The sequence below is a fragment of the Rana temporaria genome, chromosome 8 (genome assembly GCF_905171775.1).
Source record: "Rana temporaria chromosome 8, aRanTem1.1, whole genome shotgun sequence".
NCBI lineage: Eukaryota > Metazoa > Chordata > Amphibia > Anura > Ranidae > Rana > Rana temporaria.
In genome coordinates, this window is record NC_053496.1 from 143,620,839 (window position 1) to 143,646,541 (window position 25,703).

The 25,703-nt window shown below is 46.9% G+C and overlaps 1 protein-coding gene across 3 annotated transcripts in view; it reads left to right on the forward strand.

Moving 5' to 3' along the window:
- SLC43A3 (solute carrier family 43 member 3) overlaps window positions 1-25,703 on the forward strand; it is a 236,337-nt gene that overhangs the window by 203,913 nt on the left and 6,721 nt on the right. For all 3 annotated transcript variants that reach the window (XM_040320810.1, XM_040320811.1, XM_040320812.1), the window contains exon 12: window positions 21,892-22,015. In XM_040320810.1, coding sequence (XP_040176744.1) covers window positions 21,892-22,015 — 124 coding nt within the window. The remainder of the gene's footprint in view (window positions 1-21,891; window positions 22,016-25,703) is intronic.

Below are 25,703 nucleotides of genomic sequence, written 5' to 3' on the forward strand. Positions count from 1 at the left end.
CGAACACTGTCTCTGAATCTAGCTCAATATGTTTTCCCCGGTATGTTTGAGACATGTAACAAAAATAAGATTGGATCTTCTGGGAGGTTATACTCAGTAAATTTCTGTGCTATCTGCCATATCTCCCTCCAGAAGTACTCCAGCTTTGGACAGGACCAAAGAACGTGGAATAGAGTTTCTCTTTCCTCCTGACATCTCCAACATTTGTGCGGGATCTCCGGAAAGAATTTATCAAGTAATGAGGGTGTACGGTACCATCTTGTCATGATTTTAAAATTTTGTTTCCTGGATTCTTGTGGATATTGAAGATTTCAACGCAAGATTTACTATCTGCCTATGTTGTGCCTGGGTGAATGTCCTGTCTAATGTAATTTCCCACTTCCTTATATATGGGGGGGACAACCAGTAGTGCATACATTTGCGAGATTAAGTGAGAGCAAGGCCCCGTCCCCTCACATAGTTGTTCTAAGGGTGTCGGTGTTCATTGAAATCCGTCCAGAGGTGGGAGAGTGTTAAGGAAATGTCGTAACTGAGCTCCACTCCAGAGGTCAAGACCGAAACGGTCGTTGGATGAGGTTAGTTTGGGTAATGAGGTCCATGTCCTGGTAGCTATTTGTATAAAATGCGAAGCCTGATAACACTGAGTCTGAGAGTTTCCTGAAGGGTCCTTCCTGTAGTCCCAGAGCGAAATGAGTATTCACTACAATAGGGTACAGGGGGTAGTTGACAGATCATAATAAAGTGGTAGAACATATTCTTTTTTTTTTTTTGATCCAACAAAATTTTATTTAGTTTGCAGAGGTACAAATTATACAAGGTCCCCTTAACATTGCGGGGACAAGATAACAACATAGGTTAGGACATCCCGTACTCAGTGAGTGTTTATAGGTAGGAGGTATAGACCCCCCCCCCCCAAACCGTTTCAAACAACACCATCCCGCAAAGTATCACCGTCCCCATCTCACCCCACATTGATGCCCAGAAGTCTATCCATCACAAGGTCTACCGGGGCTAGACCTGGTACATCCAACCACTTTGCCCACAGTTTCTCAAATTTGTGGGTACTGCCCCTGTGTTGATACACCACTTTCTCCATCCTCAGCACCAGCCCAATATTATTAATCCATTCAGCCAGAGTCGGAGGGGCCTCAGCCCTCCAGTGAACCATAATGAGTTTCCTTGCTTGGAACAGAACCCTGTGTATCGCCTCTCTGTCCGCTTCCTCCCATTCGTACTCCTCCAGAGCCCCCAAGAGACAAGCCCTCGGGTCCTGTGGAAGAGCCACGCCAAAAGTCGAGCTTACTGTACTCACAACTCCCGCCCAATACGTGTGGAGCTTTGGGCATCTCCACAGCATATGGATCAGATCACCATGGTCTCTTTTGCACCTGGTACAGGTTGGATCAAGCTGAGGATTCATCTTATGGAGCCTGTGTGGGGTATAGTAAGTGCGCAGCAAAATATACAGTTGTGTGAGCCTCTGTGAAACATTCAGCGAGCATTTACCCACTGCCTGAAAGATTTCCTCCCATTGTTCCCCATCCAGTTCGCCCGCATCCGCCTCCCACCTTTCCCGTATCCTCAGGGGATGCTGCTTCATCACGTACTGTAGCAGAATGGCGTAGCACTGGGAAATAAAGCCTTTTGACGTCCCAGCATCCCCCAGAAGATCAAAAGCAGGGGTCGGCGACAGGCACCACTCAGAGGAGCGACCCTGTGCCGCCACTGCGTGCCTCAACTGCAGATAGGAGAAGTGCATAGTCTGGGGCAAGCCAAACGCCCCCTGCAGTGCAGAGAACGAGCGGAGCACCCCGTTACTGAATATGTGTGTGAGGTGCGTGATCCCATACTGTTTCCACCTGGCCCCGGACTGTAACTTGGCCAGTTCAGTGTATGTGTCGTTCTGCCATATAGGGCTGTATTTCGTGTAACCCTCCGCATTTTGCACGTATTTGACCTTATTCCATACCTTCTGAATTAAGCTAAAAGTGGGGAGCTTCTTGTGCGGTTTAGCAAAGGCTTGCGCCTCCAATGCCTCAGGGATCGGCCTTCCGCCCACGGTGTGCTCCATAAGCTTCTGAGCCGAGGATCTCACCGCCGGCCGAAACATGCCAACCAGTTGCTGCATCTGAGCCGCCAAATAGTACAGCCAGGGGTTTGGCAGCGCCAATCCCCCGCCATCTTTAGGTCTCTGCAGGTGTTCCAGTTTAATCCTAGGCGTCCTATCTTTCCATATGAGATCTCGGAAAATACTATTTACGGTATGAAAAACCTTCAGGGGTATAACCATAGGGGTGTTGTGTAGAAAGTACAACAGTTGCGGCATGAGTATCATCTTAATAAGATTCACCCTGCCGGCAACCGACAAGAACAGGGCCTTCCAAGTCTTAACTTTGTCTCTAAATTTCAGAAGTAAGGGAGAGATATTTAGATGGATGAAATCCCGTGGTTTAGCCGTGATCTGTACTCCCAGGTACTTAAAGGACGAAGTAACGGGTATGGGGCATACGGGGTTGATTATCTGCGTATCGTCGCCATCTAATAAAAGTAGTGATGATTTTGCCCAGTTTATAAGCAAACCAGAGAACTGTCCAAACTCTGTAATTGCCACCATAGCTTCCCTGAGGGAGGGATCCGTGTCGCCCAACAGAAGGAGAGTGTCATCAGCATATAGCATCACTTTTTCCTGCATGTCACCATAGCAGAATCCAGTGATGCGGGGGTTAGCTCTGATGCCAATGGCCAACGGCTCGATAGCCAATGCAAAAAGCAGGGGGGACAGGGGACATCCCTGTCGCGTCCCCCTCCTCAGTGCAAAGCTCCCCGACAAAGAGCCAAATGTCCGTATCGCCGCCTGCGGCTGACTGTACAGCAGCCGCACCCAGGAGATATAAACAGGGCCAAATCCAAATTTGTGCAACACGGTCCAGAGATAGTTCCAATCTATGCTATCAAAGGCCTTTGTAGCATCTAGGGACAGCAGTGCCCTACTACCCATATTATCCGCCCGTGCTTGCATGTTAAGGAACAGCCTCCTCAGATTAACCGCCGTGGACTTATTGGGCATGAACCCAGCCTGATCCCCATGAACCAAGGAAGTCACCACCCCATTCAGTCGAATGGCGAGCACCTTGGCCAATATCTTAATGTCACTTTGTAATAGGGAAATGGGGCGATAGGCCCCCGGATCCACGGGATCCTTACCTGGCTTGAGTAACAGTACTATATTTGCTTTGGACATTGAAGGGGGCAAAGTCCCCCCCTCCCTGGCGCTGTTAAAGACTTTTAGAAGCTGTGGCAATAACACCTCGGGATATTGTTTGTACACCTCTATGGGCTTACAGTTAGGGAAAGCACTGACTGCCTCCTGTAGCTCCTCGACAGTGATTGGTTTTTCTAACAAGGTACGTTGGCTATCGGACAGCTCCGGGAAGACCATTTGGGCTAAATACCTCTCTAGATCCCCCTGGGCGTACATCGTGCCGGAACTGTACAGGGTCTCATAGAAACCCGCCAGTTCCTGCATAATCTGGTCTGGCTGAGAGACTACCCCTCCTGACCCCGATCTTATAGCCCCTATCGCAGGCGAACGTTGATGGGAGTTTGCAATCCGCGCCAATATACGGCCGGTTTTCTCACCCTCCTCAAAGAACGCCTGCTTAGCAAAGAACCTCTTCTTCTCAGCCGACGAGGAGAGCAATTGCTGGTAGGCAGACTGAGCAGCCTGCCAGGCCTCCCTGGTCAGATCAGAAGGATCAGCGACGTATACCCGCTCCATTTCCTGGACCCTGTTTTCCACTTCTATCAGTAGTGCAGCCGAGGCCCTCTTCACCTCATTCACTCCCCTTATAAGCAAGCCCCGAAAATACGCCTTGAAAGCATCCCAGTTTAACACATTCCGCTCCATTCCTTCCCCATCAGCAAAATACCTTCGTATGTCCTCCTCTATTTCCACATGGGAACTTATCAGCTTCAGCCAAAAGGCATTCAGCTTCCATGGTGCCTTAACCAAGCTCCCCTGCGGTGCCACGCAAAGCTGCACCACCAGGGCAGAGTGGTCAGACACACTGCGGGGTCTGTGTGCTAGGTCCGCTATCAATGGAAGCATGCTCGAATTTCCCACCCCCAGGTCTATTCTAGATAGGCATCCATGCGTCTTTAAAAAGCACGTGAATTGCCTGACCCCGGGATTACGGTGTCTCCAGATATCCACCCAGCCCACCTCTTGCAACAACCGCGCCAGGGGAGTACTCCTAGCGAGGGCAGAGGGACCAGGGCCTGGGTGTCTATCCGCCACCTGGTCTAGACAACAGTTAAAGTCGCCAATCACGAGCAACGGGACATCCGGCCTACCATCCAAAAAGGAGAGGAGGAGCCGGAGCACCGCTGCCGTGAACGGCGGTGGGATATAAACACATGCTAAGACACATACCAAATTACCCATTTTGCAATGAATAAACACATAGCGACCTTCCGAGTCTATCATACTGTCAATTTCCTGAAAATCCAGAGCATTGTGCACTAATACACTCACCCCCCTAGAAAAGGAGGTGTGTGTAGAGTGATATGCCTTACCCACCCACCTGTATTTCAAAAAGCACACAGTTTCCGCTGTCAGGTGTGTTTCCTGAAAACAGATCACCCCTGGTAAAAATTTCCTCAAACACATAAATAACATCGTGCGTTTCAGTGGAGAGTGCATACCCCTCACATTCCAGGATACGATAGACACCTTAGCCATGTGCATCTTCCATTATCATCAAAAAACAGTATACTAGCGAGCGAACATATGTAGGCTGGCCCCTCTCTCGGGGGACAGGGCACCCCCCCATACCTGTTCTGTCCTGCACAGTTTCTCGCACAAGGGCTGAAGGCCCAAGTCTGGTGTGTTGTACCTCTTTCTTTGTATGGTGGCTGAAAAGATTCAAGTTAGTAAAACTTATGGACCGAACGGGTCCTAAAACTTCTTGGACCGCCAACAGGGCGGATTCAACACTTTGTGCGACTAATCGTCGTCTTACTCCAGTCACATCAACCATCAGCACAGTACACTTTACGTTTAGGTCAGCTCTTCTCGCTTTGTGTCGCCAATCATTGAGTCCCCCGGCCAAAGGGAAAAATAAAAAGATTCAATTAGGTAAAAAGTAGGAGATCCCCCCTAAACAGAAAAAGGGCCAACCGTAGTATAATAGCTCTTCCAACATGTGCACACTAGGTGCCTGGAGGCAAAACAAAAGATATAGCCTGGGACAAACTTGCACATGTCTCACTCCCCTTCCTCCTGCACTCGGCGTTGCAAAGATTGCTCGTTCCGATCCAGCCATGACATGGCCTCCTTGGCAGATTCAAAGAACTGGGCTTGACCCCGCACCACCACCCGGAGCTTCGCAGGGTAAAGCATGGCATATGGGAGTTGCAGAGCTCGCAGCCGTCGTTTTACATCAAAGAATTTGGCCCTGCGCCTCTGTACTTCTTGCGAGAAGTCCGGGTAGAAGGACACCCGGACGCCGTTATGTTGTATATTCGCTCGCTCCCGAGCCTGGCGCAGCACCGCCTCCCTGTCCCGGTAGTGAAGTAGTTTCGCCAGGATGGATCTAGGGGGGCCCCCCTGTTGCGGTGGGCGTGAGGGTACTCGGTGGGCCCTTTCCACTGCAAAAAATGGCGACAGTGCATTTTTGCCAAAAAGTTCAATCAGCCAGTTCTCCACAAACATGGTGGGGTCCTTGCCTTCCACCCTCTCCGGCAGACCCACTATACGCACGTTGTTTCGTCTGAGACGGTTCTCCATATCTTCCACCCTGTCATATGCGTCTCTAGCCATTTGCAAAGCAGCTCTGGTGTCTTGGGTCATGGGCTGCATCTGGTCCTCCACCTCACTGACTCTGCTTTCCACAGCAGTGGTACGTTCGCGGATTTTCTGCATATCCTGCCTCAGCAGTCCAAAATGTTCTTTCAGTGTGTCCACAGAAGCTGTACACTTATTTACTGCTTTGAGTATATCAGCCAGAGTGGGTTGCGCAGCATTCGCAGCCTGTGTGTCTGCGGCCTGCTCATCCTCAGGCCTGAGGCCTGCTTGATCTCTGTCCTCCTCCTCCCCCCAGTAAAGTGGGACACTGTCCTCCTGTGCTGCGGGCCTAGTGTGGGGCGCATCACCCGAGCGGGACGGTTGTTCCGGCCCCCCCGTCCCAGTCATCTTCTGGGCATAATAAAGCATGTCCCTGGGGGGGTCCTTACCCTGGGTCTTAGCAGCCTTGCTGTGTTTGGGCCCCGTTTTGTCCGCTCCACGAGGCGTCCCTTTCCCAGCCAGCGCGGCGGCGCCATCTTGGATTTCCATCCCCGCTGCCTCCGATTGTCCTTTGCGGGTCATCCCCCTGGTGCAGAGCGCCGGTGGTGGTACCGCTATGATCCTGGGAGCACGGGCGTTCAGCATATGGTGGTGGTGAACCGGAATCGTGGCCGGGGGAGGATCGATACCGGATCAGCGCCGGGAGCTATGAGAGATGCGTCCTCTCACATGCCTGTCCTGGCCACGCCCCCCGGTAGAACATATTCAAGAGCAAATATGCAGGGTAGGGCCCAAAGTTGGGTGCTTTTTGAGAGCTGAACTCAGGTCTCCAAAGCAACAAACCGCACAACGCAATGGGACCTCACACTGTGATTGCGCGATCTTTGGCCATATTTTAGAGCTTGCATGCAGTGTACTAATCTTGCCATATGAGCCGCCTGATAATATTTCTGCACATCTGATACCGCTACCCCCCCATATTGTTTAGGCATTGTCATTAAACGGCGTTGAATTCTGGGCCTTTTATGGGCCCAAATGAATTCAGTTATCATCTTATTAGTCTGTTTAACCACTTAAGGACCTGCTCACGACTATATACGTCCTTTTTTTAAAGATGGATATCTCGGTAACGGCAGCAGCTGCTGCCACAACCGAGATATCCATCTTTACTGTGAGCGGTCCTGTAAACGATAACGGTGGTCTCCGCAGTGGATTCGCCGTGAGATAACCGTTATCGGCGGTGGGAGAGGTGCCCCCCTCCCGCAGCTCTCCTGCGTCCTCCGCCGCTTACTGGAGCCGTCGGTAGCGGCGGAGGCGATCGGGTCCTTTCCTCTCCTCGGCTGGGATACGAGTGAGGGCAAGATGGCCTCCACCCGTCCCTATAGCATAGCAGGGCGGAAGTGACGTCAAAACATCACTTCCGCCCATGCTTCTTAAAGAAATATTTTCTAAATGTAAATTTTTCAAATGACAAACATTTTTTATTTTTTTTTGCATTTAAGTCTAAATATGAGATCTGAGGTCTTTTTGACCCCAGATCTCATATTTAAGAGGACCTGTCATGCTTTTTTCTATTACAAGGGATGTTTACATTCCTTGTAATAGGAATAAAAGTGATCCATTGTTTTTTTTTTGTGTGTAAAAAATAATAAAAAAAATAAATAAGAAAACCCCCCAAAATTTTTTTAAAGCGCCCTGTCCCGACGAGCTCGCGCGCAGGAGCGAACGCATATGTGAGTAGCGCCCGCATATAAAAACGATGTTCAAACCACTCAAGTGAGGTATCACCACGATCGTTAGAGCGAGAGCAATAATTCTAGCCCTAGACCTCCTCTGTAGCTCAAAAGATGCAACCTTTAGAATTTTTTAAACGTCGCCTATGGAGATTTTTAAGGGTAAAAGTTTGACGCCATTCCACGAGCGGGCGCAATTTTGAAGCGTGACATGTTGGGTATCATTTTACTCGGCGTAACATTATCTTTCACAATATATAAAAAATATATAAAAAAATTGGGCTAACTTTACTGTTGTCTTATTTTTTAATTAAAAAAAGTGATTTTTTTCCCCAAAAAGTGCGCTTGTAAAACCGCTGCGCAAATACGGTGTGACAAAAAGTATTGCAATGACCATTTTATTCTCTAGGGTGTTAGAAAATATATATATATATATATATATATATATATATATATATATATATATATATATATATATATATATAATGTTTGGGGTTTTTAAGTAATTTTCTAGCAAAAAAAAATGTTTTAGTCTTGTAAACGCCAAATCTGAAAAACAGCCAAGGTCCTTAAGTGGTTAAAGAATTCTGAGGGTATATGAATAGGCAGAGTTTGAAAGAGATAGGAAATTTTGGGCAATATTGACATTTTTTTTTGTGCTACCGAACCAAGAGAAAAGACCCTAATGCCATTTAGAAAGTGATGCCTCGTACACACGATCAGGTTTCCCGGCTGACTTTTTACTGCCGGGAAACCCGAGGGGAATGCTAAGAACCTGCTCAGTTCAGTCTTTCCCCTACACATGGCCGGTTTTCCCAACAGGAAAACTGCAATGGATCTTTGGCCGGGAATCCCGGCTGTGTGTATGCTTCATCACAGTTTTTCCCATAGGAAAACTGCCAAAAACCGCCGGTTTTCCCAGCGGGAAAAAAGAGAACTGATTCTCTTATTTTTGTCCGATGGTTTTTGGCAGTTTTCACCTCAGAAAACCTGCGAGAAGCTTACACACGGCCGGAATTCCCAGCCAAAAGCTCTCCTCACAATTTTCCCGTCGGGAAAACTGATCGTGTGTACGAGGCTTAAGACTTTCACTCTACTCAATAAAGGTGGAAAATTCAACTCAAAAGTTTGGTCCAATTTAGGTGGAATCAACGTGCCCAGGTATTTGAGGCCCGTATAGGTCCATCTAAACTTAAAATTCATTTTTAAAGCGTTAATTTGAGTCGTAGTCATAGATACACCCATTGCCTCTGACTTGGCCATATTAATTGTTAAATTGAACAGTGCGCCATATTGGTCCAATTCTCTTAGTAGGTTCGGCATAGATATAACAGGTTTAGTAAGGCAGAATAATAGATCATCCGCATATGCGATTACTTTATGATGTAAATCATCAGTTATTAACCCCCTAATATCCGGGTTTTGTCTGACCGTACAAAGAAGTGGCTCTAAGGTGATAGCAAAAAGTAGTGGTGATAAAGGGCACCCTTGGCAGGTGCCGTTAGAGATAGAACTCTATTTGCTTATATTTGTGCCTCTGGCCTTGTGTATATGCTCGAGATCCACCCTACCATCCTCTCACCTACCCCTACATACCGTAGGACTGAAAACATGAAAGACCAATTGACCCGGTCAAATGCCTTTTCTGCATCTGTTCCCAGGAACACAGTGGATGTTTTAGAATGACCGGCTAAGTGGACTAGATTCAACATTTTAATGGTATTATCACGGTCCTCCCACGTTGGAGTGAAGCCTACCTGGTCTGGGTGTACTAATGCAGTCAAATGTGGTTGTATACGAGTGGCTAATATTTTTGTAAATAACTTAAGATCTACATTCAATAATGAAATGGGGCGATAGCTGACACATATTGATGGGTCCCTGTACTGTTTCGGAATAACGGTGATATGTGCTTTCAGGGTTTCTGGAGTAACTCCTGTCCCGTGTGCCTTTGCATTAAATGTTTGTACCATCTGCTTACACAACTGAGGGAAAAATGTCTGATAGTATTTAAGTGTTAAGCCATCTGGACCCGGAGCTTTCCCGGGTTTGGATGTCCTGATGGCCTCTTGCAATTCCTCTAAGGTAATAGCAAAGTTCAACTCTTCTCGAATCTGTTCTGTCAATTGAGAAATACCTGAAGAGGAAATATATTCCTCCGTGATATTTTGAGGTTGTGATTTGGTAGGCAAATTATATAAGGATTGGTAAAAATGTATGGAAGGCCACTGTCTCCTCTTGTCATAATTAATGTCAGTGAGACTGGGGCGTGATCTGACCATGTAATATTCCCTATAGCCACCTCTTTAACCGCCGTAAACATTCTAGAATATACTTTATGTGGCACTGAGTAAAAGGTGTAGTCCCTTTCGTCAGGGTGATACATAAATCAGTAAGTTGGTAATTGTGCAATATTTGTAAGACTCGTTTTACGTAGACCTGTAGCTACCGAGGGGCTTCCCCCTGATGTATCCATATTCAGGTCTAGGGGCAGATTAAAATCACCCCCCAAGATAAGTTTACCGTCAGTAAATTTCATCAGCTTTTTAATAGTAGCACAGATAAATTGATCTTGTTATTATTAGGGGCATATATTGTGGCCAAAGTCACTTTTATGCCACCCATCGTCCCTACGAGGAACAGAAATCTGCCCTCTATATCTGTTTTTTTGTCTATTAATGTCCAGGGAATTCGTCTTGAAACCAATATAGAAACCCCTCTTGATTTAGCTGCCCTATTAAATGCATGATATGCATAGGGGTAGAAATTGTTCTCAAGAATTGGTACCTTACCCTCTCTAAAATGGGTTTCCTGAATGTATGCCACATCTGGGTGTAAACGTTTCAAATCTTGCATTAAAATCTTCCTTTTCTCCGGTACATTAAGCCCTTTTGCCTTTATGAGAAGTGACATTTAAAACCTCCATCTCCCCTACCAAAAGCAACAGAAAAAAAAAAGGAAACATGAACCAGGCAGGGGAGCTCCCAGACCTCCCTCCAGCTCCTACTCTGTCCTTATATCATCGCCTCAATATGTATGTATATCTCTAAGTCAATACATAATCATTTATTTTCTGTACATTTATTTTCTCAACTGTTCTAATATTATCATCATGTTCTTGCCCATTGCTCTATTTCATATGATCTTCATGAAAGTGGAACTTATATCAACATACCGCCCTCAAGGGAAGAGGGTCCAGGGAGAGGCTTTCCCCTCCATCACTGCAATATGTCATGGGGTATAGTTCCCTATGGTGTCCCCCACCCTCGTCTCCCCTTTCCCTATCTTCCTTCCCCTCCCTGTCTACTTCCACAGGGAAATATGTCAACCTTATTCCACAGGGGGTCTAGTGCAAAAAAAACACCCCACAGGGGGTCTAATGTAAAAAAGAAAAAACAGAGGGGATCTACTGCACAAAAAAAACACAAGGGAGTCTAGTGCAAACAAAACACCACAGGGGGTCTAGTGGAAAAAAATAAAAGAAAAAAAGGTGCATTACTCCGTGTATATGTGTATAGCTACAATCTGCATGGATTGTTGTGTAGTTTTCGTTGTGCTGTCTTGTGCAGTCCCCTTTACCCCCTACCCCTTTACCCCTTCCCTCTAGTGCAGTGGTTCTCAACCTTCTAGTGCTGTGACCCCTTGATAAAATTTCCCAAGTTGTGGGGACCCCTAACAGTAAAATTATTTTCGTAGCGTGGGTTGTCAGCACCCAAGGCAAGACAAGTAATTTGTGCCCCTAACCCACAGACATTTAGCACTACCTGAGTCCTTTTAATGGCAACTTTAATCACTGGTAGTGTTGCTCACTGTGTCTCCGGCTTCACTGTGTCTCCGACTTTGTGGTGTCTCGTAGCAGTGACACCTATGCCAAAATCAGGAGATAGGGTCTCCTTCAGCCCCTCCCACTTCACATTCCTCACCAGTCAGCTGACCTCTAGTCTCTGCCCCACAGCCCTGCTGTGAACTGAATGGGTGCCTGTGAAGAGGCTGAGTGGGAAGCTGTGGGATCCAGGAACAGCCAGGCAGCCACATGCTCTTGTGATAGTAGGGGTGCAACGGATCAAAAAACTCACGGTTCGGATCGTTCCTCGGATCAGGAGTCACGGATCGGATCATTTTTCGGATCAGCAAAAAAAAAATTTGCAGCCTCCATGTGCCTCAAATTGCCGCCTCCCTGTGCCTCAAATTGCCGCCTCCCTGTGCCCCAAATTGCCGCCTCCCTGTGCCCCAAATTTCCGCCTCACTGTGCCCCAAATTTCCGCCTCACTGTGCCCCAAATTTCCGCCTCACTGTGCCCCAAATTTCCGCCTCACTGTGCCCCAAATTGCTGCCTCACTGTGCCCCAAATTGCCGCCTCACTGTGCCCCAAATTGCCGCCTCGCCAGGGTGGAAGTAGTGAGAGGGCAGCCAGCAGGGCTGGATTTCCTTTCCCTGCCACCCCAAGGCCAGGTTTTGCAATGCACCCCCTCCCCACCAACCGAACCACCCCCCCGGAGAATAGCAGTTGGATGGCAGGGGCGGCACGGTTAGTTCAAATATTTTTTTGTTTCTTCTTTTTTTTTTTTATTACATTATCACTTTTTTTTTTTTGTAGCTTGTCGTTTTTACTTTTTTAATTTTTGTATAATTTTCTTATTTTTAATATTTTTCTTCTTCTTTACTTTTTAATTACTTATTTTTTTATTAATTTTTTATTAATTGATTTCTTATTTTTTTTTTACATTTAACTTTATTGCTATTACACAAGAGAAAACAATTCCCTGTGTCATAGCAATTGAAGGTGACAGGTTCTCTTTGTTAACCCTGTCAGCTCCAAAAACAGTCCTCACAGTTGAGATGGGAAGAGCATAGCTTACCCATCTCACTGTGTGCTATTTGCAGCAAGGACAGGAGACTCGTCAGCTGGGGGAGGAGGAACGAACGGACGGACAGCAGCTGGGGGGAGGGAGGAGGGGAACGGACTGCAGCTGGAGGGGGGGGGGGGGGGGGGAACGGACGGACGGGAGGGGGGGGTTATCAGAGCCAGCAGGGAGAAGTGTGGGGGGAACGGATGGACAGCAGCAGCACATTGTCTCTGCTAGGAACTAACTGAACTCACCGCCCGTATGTTTAAACGTCTCCACTCCTGCTCGTACACAGCCCCACCTCCTCCTAAGCCCACGCTGTAATAGACAAAACACATCAGCGCATTGGACACGCATTCTGTCTATCACAGCGTGGTTAGGAGCAGGCGGGGCTGTGTGCAAACAGCGGAGACAATTTCAATGTGTTTTTTTACCACTTTGCTCTGCAGTCCCGCGGCACGCCACGGATCACGTGTGTGCCGATCCGAAGTCATTGATCCGTGCGGATCACGGATCAATGACGATCCGTTACACCCCTATGTGATAGCCCTGCTTGGTGGCCCCAAAAAGGCTGGGAGAGTGGTGTGGGCTTCAGGAACAGCCCAGGATTCGGTGACCCCTGGCAAAGCATCATTCGACCCCTGAGGGGGTCCCGACCCCCAGGTTGAGAACCACTGCTCTAATGCACCCCAGATCCTCTATTCAGCCATCATAACACATTTCCTTTAGTCGTCAATAAAAAGAAAGTTGGATACAAATTCAAACAACAAAAAACATTTCCATCTAGGCTTATAAGTCCCATAAATCCAAATTTTCAGTTCAATACCCCTGTTAGAGGAAAGGATCTATATATCCCCTTCTTCTTCCCTCCCAGGGAAGGTGTGGTGATCCTTGTGCGATTAACTCGTGCAAGCAACCCCTCTTACCCCCTACCCCTTTACCCCCTCCAGCACATCCCAGATCTTCCATATCACCTTTCTTGTCATCAATCAATTAGAATAATAAAGTAATACAAATTCAAAACAAAAACATTTCCAGCCCGACTTATACTTCTCACAAGTCCCAGAGTTCAGTTCAATACATCTGCTGGAGAAAAATAAGTAATTGGCATATACTTATGTGTATACTTATATATGTATAAAACAAAAAAAAACAAGGATCCATATGACTCCCTCCCCCTTCCTCGTCTAGGAGTAGGAGGGGGAGGGAGATCCCCCGATGGGCAGAAAGGAGAATGGTGAGGGAGATGGGACTACCCAGTACCCCCATTCAAAAAAAAAAGGAATCACACACAATGGAAAAAAAAAACTAGCCCCATGTGGTCTAACCCCGTGCCCCCCTGTTTCAATCTTCCAAATTCTCCGAATCTCCCCTCCATCTGGTAAGTCTGCTCTGGAACGCAGCCAGAAAGATAGTGCCCTTTTTTATCAGCACTGAAATTGGGAACCTCCACCGATATCTCCCACCCCAGTCTTGTACCCGCTCTAATACTGCGCGTAGTAGGGCTCTGCGCTACAATGTAGCTCTTGAAAGGTCTGGTAGAATTTTCAACTGACCCCCCTTAAAGTCTATTGTTCTTGTCTCCCAGGCTTTCCGCAAGATGGCCTCCCTATGTGCAAAATAACGCAAACGACACACCACATCATGGGGGCGATTAGGATTAGGATGTCCTTGGACTTTGGGCCCAATGCTCTATTAACTCTATCAAGTTCCAAATTTAAAGGCATAGTGTCTTTTAGTATATTTTCAAAAATTGATTTTACCATGTCCTGCAGGTTTTCCTGGTCTGATGCCTCTGGGATTCCTCGCAGGCGCACATTGTTGCGTCTACTCCGGTCTTCGAGGTCCTCCAACTGTAACTGTAACTCCACCAAGGTCTCTTTTTGGGTGTAACTGTCTCTCTCCAGTGTGCGCACCCACTTTTCCAGGTTTGGATATGCACTCTCCCCATCCGTCATGCGCTCTGCTAGTATTTGTACCCCAACCAGCTCCAGGTCTTTATGGTGTGCATCCTCCACTTTTCCAATAAGGGCTTCTATGTCTGCCCCTGTGGGAACAGCCTGTATAAGTGTCTTTAGGTCCTCCTTTTTCAACTCAGCTGCTTCCTTCTCCCCAGGTAGGGGGATAAGAGATGTAGCCACCGCAGCCAACGTTCTGGGGCTCTGTGGGATAGTCTGTAGCGCTTCCACGCTGGTTCTCTGCCTTCCCTCTCTCAACTCCGGATTCAAGTCCCGTGCCCTGTACCGTGGGGAAGTAGCGATGGATCTCTGGGTCAACTCCCCCTCTCTGGGAGGCTGGACCAGCTGGGCTGCTTTGCATGCGGTTCTTGTCTCCCTCTGTCTCCCTGAGTTCATACCACTGTAATCTCACCAAGAGATAGCCTTGAGGTCCCACCAGACTTATCCTGATACACCACTGGGTTGTCGGTCAGTTAATCAGCCTCATACGGAGCAGGCTGGAGCCGGGAGCTCGTGTCTCACTCCCTCACCTGGCCATGTGCAGACCACTCCCGAATCTAGTTTTATCTGTTTTACAGAAACAGCCTTTTTAACCATTACCATGCAGGTGGTATAAAAGGTTGTAACTGTGGGGAATGAGCTGATGGAAGTGGTAAAAGATTAGTTGGAGACGTGATAGGCTTCCCTAAAAAGGTGAGTTTTCAGGGATCACCTGAAGGAAGCAAGAGTAGGGGATAGCCGGACAGGTTGAGGTAGGGAGTTCCAGAGGATGGGAGAGGCTCTGAAGAAATCCTGGAGACGAGCATGGGAGGAGGAGACAAGAGAGCTTGACAGTAGGAGGTCTTGAGAAGAGTGGAAAGGACGGTTTGGGATATGTTTGGACACAAGATTGGTTATGTAGCTCGGGGCAGAGTTGTGGATGGCTTTGTAGGTTGTGGTTAGTATTTTGAATTTAATTCGCTGGGTGATCGGGAGCTAGTGCAGGGGTTGGAGGAGAGGTTTGGCAGACACTAAGCGGTTGGTAAGGTGGATAAGTCTGGCAGCAGCATTCATGATAGACTGAAGAGGGGATAGCATATAGTGTAACAAGCGATCCGCGCGCCTGTTACTTCCTGTAATGCGTTCCACGCTGGAACGCATTACAGCGACCGCGCGATGACGCAGAAGTGCGCTGCAGCAAATGGCGCTCTTTTTTGAATTAGTGCTTATGCACTACAGCTGGCCCTATCCGTTAAACAGAGCGGTGTGCCTCCTGCAAACTGTTCCATTATTGTCAGCCGTAGCTCGGCCACGCTAGTCATACCGGTGCCATCGCTCCCCATGCTGTTACACTGCTCCAGGCAACAACTACTACTTTGGTGCTGTTGCACCTACTGCCACACAGAGCCATTGCTGGGGACAACCTTGAGGCCTTCTTGCTGAATACCCTACACCACGGAATCTCTATTTCCTACATTGAAACCTGCAAATGGATAAGTAGCTGTTGTATCACTTGTAGTGCTATAGGAAGATCTTCTGCTTATGTTCCATCTAATTTCACCTCCAAATACGGAAAGGTTTTTTCACAGTAAGAGCTGTGAAAATGTGGAACAGACTCCCTCCAGAGGTGGTTCTGGCCAGCTCAGTAGATTGCTTTAAGAAAGGCCTGGATTATTTCCTAAATGTACAGAATATAACTGAGCACTAAGATTTGTAGGTAAAGTTGATCCAGGGTAAATCCGATTGCCTCACGGGGGATCAGGAATGAATTTTTTCCCCTGCTGTAGCAAATTGGATCATGCTCTGCTGGGGTTTTTAGCCTTCCTCTGGATCAACTGTGGGTATGGAGTTGGGTGTATAGGATTGTACTGTGTTTTTTATTTTGTTTTTTAATTTTTTGTGGTTGAACTGGATGGACTTGTGTCTTTTTTCAACCTGACTAACTATGTAACTATGTAACTATGTAATACATTTGCTGTTACTTAATATGCCTTCTGCATATCAACATACTATTTGGGAGATATTGCTGTGTTAAGGACTGTTTTCTAAGGAATACCTTAAAGGGTCAGCTACGCTCAAATTACCTGAGATATATATGCCTCTCATATGCAACTATTATTACCTGTGCTTTATCCACCTCATATATGCAACAAATTACCTGAGCTATATATGCCTCTTATATGCAACTATTATTACCTGTGCTATATCCACCTCATATATGCAACTATAATTACCTGAGCTATATTGCCTCTCATACGCAATTACTAGTTGTCACTACAACTCCTATTTACTATGAGCTTGACATAAGTGCAAATCCCTTATAGGCCTTGTTCGCGCTAACTTTTCTGTGCTTAGGGTTGATGGTATTTCATACCAACTCTCTTAGTGGCCTAATACATCCCTATATGCTTAAAGTGATATGATGTAGAGAACCCCCAAACTCCTGTTTGTGTGGCGTGATGCCTGGGGTCCCGTACTGATAATCACTTGCATATAGAGGTTGTGACGGTATCGGTATGATATCCCCGTCAACGTTCCCTCCTTCCCATAACGAAAATCACCCCAATATTCCACGAGGAGGGATATCCCTGGAATCGCCCAGAAAGCCACACATGAGACCAGCTTACTGCTTGAACAACACAGAGTTTTAATCGTAAGAAACCAGAGTTTATATGTGGTTACAACTGTTACAATGACAAATCTCCGCCCCCCCTCACACAGTGGGGGGTCTTCAATACAGCTCCTTTGAAATAAAGATATTTCTTTGAACTACTCAGTATCTAGCCGGTTCGGCACTGCATATAGAGAGATAATTATCACAAGGAAGCAATCAGCATAATTAACATGAGCCACTTATCTAATCACAGTAACCAGTAAACACAGGGCTAGAACAATTAACATTTGAAACAGGGCTAGCTGCAGAAGAGTAAATACAATTAACAGCCTTAAACAAGCAGGGAGGATTAAACTGAAGCATATAGGTAAAAAGTCCATCACAATGGCCCCCCTTCTTCTCCCTGCTCCGTAAAAGCCGGTTGGACCCTTCCTGGTCCAGTAGGGTTGACGGGTTCAGAGCTTTTAGTCCGAGGTTAACTCCGTTTGGCATGACTGACCTCCCTTGGCAACTGCTTCAGACTCAGGTATGCCACCGGGTCGTCAGATCACACGCCGGTCAGTCCCCAAGTCTTTGTGCGATCTGCAAAGTCACCAGAAGTCAGTGTGAAGACGGCGAATGGGTCTGTGCGCCGCCATCTAGGTGTCCCGCTATGGGAGGGGCAGGTTATGGCTCTGAAGTGACAGTCACAGGAGATTCATAAAAAAGAGAAAAAGTTATATTTGTTGAAATGCTGTAGCACTGGTGCTCAGAGTCCGGGGGGGGGGGAGGGGACTCAGAGCCCCATAAGGTCAGCCACCCCCTGCTCCCTCCGCAGCCGCCGGTTCTCCTCTTTGAGCTTCTCCAGCTCCATCTCCAGTTCATGGAGCCTGGGGGGGTCAGCCCGCTGTGACCTCAGGTGGTTGTTCTCCTCCTCCATGCGGCTTATGCACTCCTCCAGCTCTATGTACTCACGGATCAGATCCTGCTTGCTCATGTCCTGCAGGCTCTCCACGTGGTCCTTCATCATCAGGAACTGGGTGGTGGTGTAAGGGGCCACCGGTGGGCCCTTGGCGAACATCTCGGCCCACATCTGGGGCGCCCGCTGCGATTCCATCTCCTCCAGTCGCTTCTTCTCCTCCCAGGTCCGCTGGTTATATGACTTCCAGGACCTCTTCTTCTTGGAGGGTAGCTGGCGGTGCCTCTTTCTGCCCAGCTCCCTCCAAGGCCCCTCCGGCTCATGGCTGTCGCCCATGACCAGCTGACAATGGTGTTCCCTGTTGTCCGTAATAACAGATTGTACCATGAGGGCTTCGTAAGGGGTGCCCAATGGTTCTTCCTGACCCAGCTCCTGGGGATCCCAAGCCGAGTCTACACAATGGGCTGCTGCTGGTGGGCGGTACCCAGGTTGAGACCAATTTGACCTGGTGTTGTCATTCATGGGGCAATTCTGCTTGAAGTGACCCAACTGTTTGCACCGGAAGCAGCGTTGTTCGTTGTCCTCCGGGCAGGGGTAGCGAGGGCTAGATGTCATCGGTCTGTTAGGTGGTTGGTATCTAGCGGCTGGTGGGTGTGAGGGCGCCGTTGGTTGTGGAGGTTGTACCCGTGGTGTGACCTGGTTTGTCTTGCGAGTATCCGCATATTCATCCGCCAACTTCGCGGCCTCTGGTAGAGTCATGGGCCTGCGATCTCTCACCCAATCTTTGACATCCGTCTGGATGTGATTGTAAAATTGCTCCAGGAGCATTAGTTGCAAAATGTCCTCTGCGGTGGTGGCCTGGCTGCTGTTAACCCAGTTAGAGGCCGACAGGGACAGCTGGCATGCCCATTCTGCGTAAGAGTCTTTCGTGGTTTTGCGTGAGTCCCTGAACTTCTGTCGGTGGGACTCTGGGGTTACTGCATAACGAGCCAGGAGCGCTTCTTTAACCCTGGCGTAGCTATGGATATCCTGATCTGGCACGGTCCGGAAAGCATCAGAAGCTTTGCCTGACAGTTTGCCTGACAATATTGAAACCCACTCTCCTCTAGCTATTCGGTGCAGGTTACATTGTCGCTCAAAATCCGCCAGGTAGTTATCAATTTCACAGTCCTTTTCATCAAAAGCTTTAAAAGCGCTAAACGGAATCTTCCTTGCGTCTGCTGTGCTGTACTCACTGTTCGTAGAAGGTGCGGCTGCTTGTTGGACTGCTGCCAGTTTTAACTGTAGCTCTGCGTCTCTTATTTGTTTATCCTTCTGTAGTTCTGCGTCCCTTATTTCTTTATCCTTCTGTAGCTCTGCGTCTCTTATTTGTTTAGCCTCCTGTAGCTCTGCGTCTCTTATTTGTTTAGCCTCCTCCGCTAACAGGTCCATCACTTTCAGCACCACATCCGGCGTTGGGTTCGGGCCGAACCACGCTAGCTTCTCTCTCATTAGCTTGTTGGCTGGCGATTCCTCCTCCTGAATCACTGGTGTCTCCATCTCTTGTACTGCTGGCGTTGCTGCAATCCCGTACTCCTGGTCTATCTCCATTGATTCTGCTATGATGACCCGCTTGGTTTTGTTGCTAGCAATCCTTCCACGAACTTCCAGTAGTTCTTCCAGTGTCTGCTTGGAATCCGGGTGTGAAGGGGAAAAGAAGGGAAAAATCCCACCGCTGCCAACCAATTTGTGACGGTATCGGTATGATATCCCCGTCAACGTTCCCTCCTTCCCATAACGAAAATCACCCCAATATTCCACGAGGAGGGATATCCCTGGAATCGCCCAGAAAGCCACACATGAGACCAGCTTACTGCTTGAACAACACAGAGTTTTAATCGTAAGAAACCAGAGTTTATATATGGTTACAACTGTTACAATGACAAATCTCCGCCCCCCCTCACACAGTGGGGGGTCTTCAATACAGCTCCTTTGAAATAAAGATATTTCTTTGAACTACTCAGTATCTAGCCGGTTCGGCACTGCATATAGAGAGATAATTATCACAAGGAAGCAATCAGCATAATTAACATGAGCCACTTATCTAATCACAGTAACCAGTAAACACAGGGCTAGAACAATTAACATTTGAAACAGGGCTAGCTGCAGAAGAGTAAATACAATTAACAGCCTTAAACAAGCAGGGAGGATTAAACTGAAGCATATAGGTAAAAAGTCCATCACAGAGGTGTATTGGAATCTTGATCTTTAAAGTATAATATATCATTTTAAACGCTAAGCTCTGGTCGCATGCTGTAATACGTCCATCCTTAGTAGCTCAAAGCCTTTCTTTATGTGAGAGAGAGATAATGTAGACATTCCCCAGACTCCTGTTTGTGTGGAGTGACGCCTGGGGCTCAATACTGAGTTCTCACATAAAGAAGCGCATTGAAATCCTTGCTAACCGCAGTTGTGGTTCACTCCGTTCACCAATGCTGTTACATAGCATGCGAGTGGAGACTGAAGGAGTGAGGTGAGGAGTAGACAGAAAGATTGTGTCATCGGCGTATAGGTGGTATTGAAAGCCGTGGGCACGACGGTTATCAAGTGACCAAGGGAGGAGGTGTAGATAGAGAAGAGAAGTGGTCCAAGAACAGAGCCTTGGGGCACCCCCACAGAAAGGGGCAATGGAGAGGAGGAGACAGAGTTTTAGGTAACACTGAAGGGGCGATGTGATAGATAGGCAGAGAACCAGGATAGAGCAGAATCTTGGAGGCCAAGGGAATGGAGTTTATTGAGAAGGAGCGGGTGGTCAACGGTATCAAAGGCTGCAGAGAGGTCAAGTAGAAGGCGTATGGAGTACTGCCTGTTGCTTTTAGCAGTTAGTAAATCGTTAGTGATTTTTAGTAAGGCAGTTTCCGTGGAGTGCTGTGAGCGAAAGCCAGACTGTAAGGGGTCAAGAAGGTTATTTTCACTGAGGTAGGAGCCAAGACGGTTGTAGACTAGGTGTTCTAAAAGTTTAGATGTGAATGGGAGCAATGAGATGGGTCTTAAGTTGTTCAGGTTGGTGGGGTCCAGTGAGGGTTTTTTAAGTATGGGAGTGATCTGTGCATGTTTTAGAGGGGAGGGGAAGGTGCCACTAGAGAGGGAGAGATTGAAGATGTGAGTGAGGGAGCATAGGATAGAAGAAGAGGGTGACCGTAGTTGTGAGGGAACAGGGTCCAAGGGACAATTGGTTAGGTGGGCATCTGAGAAAAGTTTTGTAACCTCTTCAATAGTAGCCAATTCAAAAAAGGGGAGTGTTGAAAGTGCCGTTAGGCAAGTTGTGTTGGGTGATGAAGATGTACGGACAGTGGAGGTGTCCTCACGAATTGTATCAATCTTGTCTTTGAAGTGATTGTCAATCTCTTGGGCAGTGAGTGAGTTAGTGGGTAGAGGGGGTGGGGGATGAAGCAGAGAGTTAAAGGTTGAGAAGAGCCGACGGGGACTGGATGACAAGGTATTAATAAGAGACAAAATAGTCTTGTTTGGCAACATGGAGGCAGGAATTGTTTTGATTGTCTATTTATTCTGCCAGAGGTCCCAAGGAAGGGCCAGGCAGTGTCAAAGTTCACTGTTTTAAGGTGGATACAACAAGTTGTTATTCAGGCCTATACTTCGGAAAATAAGTTTCCTCCTTTTCAGATTAAAGCGCACTTGACTAGAGCAGTTCGTGCTTCATGGGAAATGCATCATCAGGCCTCTATGGCTCAGATCTGCAAGGCTGCTACTTGGTCTTCAGTCCATACATTCACTAAGTTTTGCCAAGTGGATGTGAGAGGGCATGAGGATGCCGCCTTCGGGCGCAGTGTACTGCAGGCAGCAGTTTAGGTCCTCTTGTCCGATGGCAGTCTGTGTATTCTGATCTGTGTCTCCATCCCCTCAATTTTGGCATTGCTATGGGACATCCCATTAAGTAATTAAGGCTCTGTGTCCTGTAATGTATTTCCCAAGAAAATGATTTTACAGGTAAGCTGTATTAAAAAATCCTATTATTAGAGCTTGGGTATGATTTCACTGACATGCACTAATTCTAACTTTTTTTTTTATATGCTTCAGATTTCCAGCCAAGTACTTTGGAAAACTCTTCGGACTAATGATGTCGCTTTCTGCTGTCATAGCACTTTTTCAGTATCCTGCATTTTACATTATACAAACCCATCTCCGCGGTGACCCCTTATATGTATGTAATCAGATGTTCGGGTTTCATGGGAAACATTGGGTAGTTGAGCAATATATTATCAAAAAGAGATGTACAGTACAATGTTACAATTTTGAGATAACACAAAATATTAGTTAGATTCAGAAAGAGTTAAGCCGGCGTATCAGTAGATATGCCATCGTAACTCTGAATCTAAGCCGTCATATCTTTAAGTGTATTCTCAAAATGAGATACACTTAAATCTAGCTAAGATACGACGGCTTGCGCCGCTGTATCTTAGCTTTCTATTTAGGCCGGCCGCTAGGGGCGGGAACGCTGATTTTACGCCTAGAATGTGTAAATCAGCAAGATACGCCTATTCACGAACGTACGCTTGCCCGTCGCAGTAAAGATATGCCGTTTACGTAAGGCGTTTTCAGGCATAAAGTTAGTCCAACAAAAAGCTGGGCTAGCCAATGTTAAGTATGGACGTCGGTCCCACGTCGAATTTTGAAATTTTTACGTCGTTTGCGTAAGTCGTCCGTGAATGGGGCTGGGCGTAATTTACGTTCACGTCGAAACCAATAAGTCTTTGCGGCGTAATTTGGAGCATGCGCACTGGGATATGTCCACGGACTGCGCATGCGTCATGTCACGATTCATTTGCATAAAACACGCCCACCTCTTCATAATTTGAATTAGGCGCGCTTAGGCCGGCACATTTACGCTACGCCGCCGTAACTTAGGACGCAAGTGCTTTGTGAATACAGCACTTGCCTCTCTAACTTACTACGGCGTAGCGTAAATACAATACGCTATGCCGGCTAAAACATACGCCGCCCTACGTGAATCCAGCTATAAGTCTTTAACTAGACTTTATTATTGCCAAAAGCCAATTAAAATGAATACCAACACCTAGGAAATGTGATAAAACAATAAAAAAAAATTTTTTTTTACCTAATGCAGATCTCTACAGTCATTCCAGTAGAGGAAGTATGCAACCTCTACGTGGTATCAGATCCAGGTTTTCTTTGTTAAACAGTTAGGCTTCATTTCCATGGACGTTTTTACAGACACTTTTCTGAGCGTTTTTTGCAGCTTAAAAACGGCTCTCCATGTTAGTCTATGGCCTCATGCCCACCATGACGTTTTTGAGCTGTAGATGGCTGAGCCGTTTTTAAGCTGCAAAAAAAAAACCAGGACCAGTGCGTTCTGAAGCTCCAGCGTTAGAGCTGTAAAAATGCCAGATGTTAAAAAACGCTCAAAAATGCTCTAAAATGCTCAAAAACGCGCAAAAAACGCTCAAAAACTCTACCGCTGCGTTTTTGAGCTCCAGCTTAAGCTGTAAAAAAGGCTAAAAAAAGTGGCTGTAAAAACGTCCATGGAAATGAAGCCTTATGGTGGCTGTGAAGATAGTTTCAAAGTAAACCTGTACTTTGTCCAGAAAGAACAGGTTCACTTAATTTCCAGAATTGTGTGTTGTGTACACTTATCTCTTTACTCTCCCACCATTATGTAAGCTGCAGGTTGATCTGGTCTACATGGGACTAAGAACTCTCTTCTCGTCCCTACGTGACCCATTGCCTGAGTTTTGGAGAAAGAGTTGTATACTCCTCATAGACACGTGCAATTAGTTTCAGTCCGAATATAATTTCCGACAAATTTTTGGGTTATTCTGAGATTTGGATGTATCCGAATCTCCAAATGAAATAGTAATGGATTTAGTTAAAATTTGTTTAAATTTGTTTCATATATTCGTTTTCTAACAAATTCAAACTTTTCTGTGAATTTAGTATTCTGTATTGAATCTGTATTCTGAATTGAATTTAGTTAAAATTAGTATAAATTTGTTTCATATATTCATTTTCTAACAAATTCAAAATTTTCTGTAAAATTCTAATTAGAATCAGTCAAAAAATGATCGACCGATTAGAATTCTGTGTGAAGAATAGCGGATTGTTAAGGAGTCGGCCAGGAAGTCAGCCGCCGTGTCCTTAACAACCGATTACTCATCATCTGATGAATAAAAACAAATGCAGGGAAAAAAACAGCATTGGGTCCCCCCTCCCAATCCATACCAGGCCCCTCAGGTCCGGTATGGATTTTAAGGGAAACCCCACACCAGGATAAAAAAAAGGCGTGAGGTCCCCCACCCCAAAATCCATACCAGACCCTTACCTGAGCATTCAGCCCAGCAGGCCAGGAAAGGGGGGAGATGAGTGGGCACCCCCTCCCCCATCTCAACTACACCAGGCCACATGCCCTCAACATGGGGGTGCTTTCGGGCAAGGGGGGCCCTGCCCCCCCAAACCCTGGTTGGTGGTTAAGGGGATCTGCAGGTGGGGAGCTTATCGGAATCTGGAAGCCCTCTTTAACAAGGGAGCCCCCAGATCCCTTCCCCAATGTAAATAACTAAGTGGAGGGTCCCCTCTCTACATCGAGGGGACATTCTTTTAAAATAAAGGACTTGTCAAAAACTTGTGTTCTGTTTTTATTTACTTTTTACACTTTTTTGTACCCCATACTTATTCACATAGGGGGCCGGGATCTAGGGGACCGCCTTGTTAAAGGGGGCTTCCAGATTCTGATACCCCCCCCCCCCCCCACCTGCAGACCCAACAACCATCAGCCAGAGTTGGGGTAGAGGCCCTTATCCCCTTAAACATGGGGAAGGGGTGCTTTTGCTGTCCCAAAGCACCCCCCATGTTGGGCGCATGTGGCCTGGTATGGTTCAGGAGGGTGGGTGCTTGCTCTTTCCCCCCCTCCCCTTCCTGGGCTGCATGCTCAGGTAAGGGTCTGGTATGAATTTTGGGGGGGACCCCACGCCGTTTCATTTTTAAAATTTTGTTGTAGGGTTCATCTTAAAAGAGCCTGGTATGGATTGGGGGAGCACCCTATGCTGTTTTTTTCTGCATTATTCATTGCCGGCATTCTGTTTTTACATTTCCGCTGTCAGCGGGGAAGCCCGTTGACAGCTGATGAGTCATTGGTTGTTAAGGACACAAAAGCAGCTCCTTAAAGCGGGAGTTCACACTAAAAAAATGTCTTAACCTTAGATTGATGCTCATTTTGTCAAGGGGAATCGGGTAGTTTTTTTAAAATCGAAGCCGTACTTACCGTTTTAGAGAGCGATCTTCTCCGACGCTTCCGGGTATGGTCTTCGGGACTGGGCATTCCTATTTTGATTGACAGGCTTCCGACAGGCTTCCGACGGTCGCATACATCGCGTCACGAGTAGCCGAAAGAAGCCGAACGTCGGTGCGGCTCTATACGGCGCCTGTGCACCGACGTTCGGCTACTTTCGGAAAATCGTGACGCGATAGATGCGACCGTCGGAAGCCTGTCAATCAAGTAGGAACGCCCAGTCCCGCAGCCCATACCCGGAAGCGGCGGAGAAGATGCATCTCTAAAATGGTAAGTACGGCTTCGATTTTAAAAAAACTACCCGATTCCCCTTGACAAAATGAGCATGAATCTAATGTTAAAAATTAACATTTCCGGGTGAACCTCCACTTTAACAACCAGCTATTCATCACACACAATTTGAATCGGTCAATAGTTTTTTGACCAATCCGAATTCAAATCGTTCCGAAAGTTTGGAACTCGTTCGAAAATTCTGAAATGAATCCGCAAAATTTGTAATATAACAAATCTATCCAAAACTAAACAAAACAAACGTTTCAGTTTTTCACATGTCTAGCTTCTCACACCTGGAAGTTCCTTTTCCGTT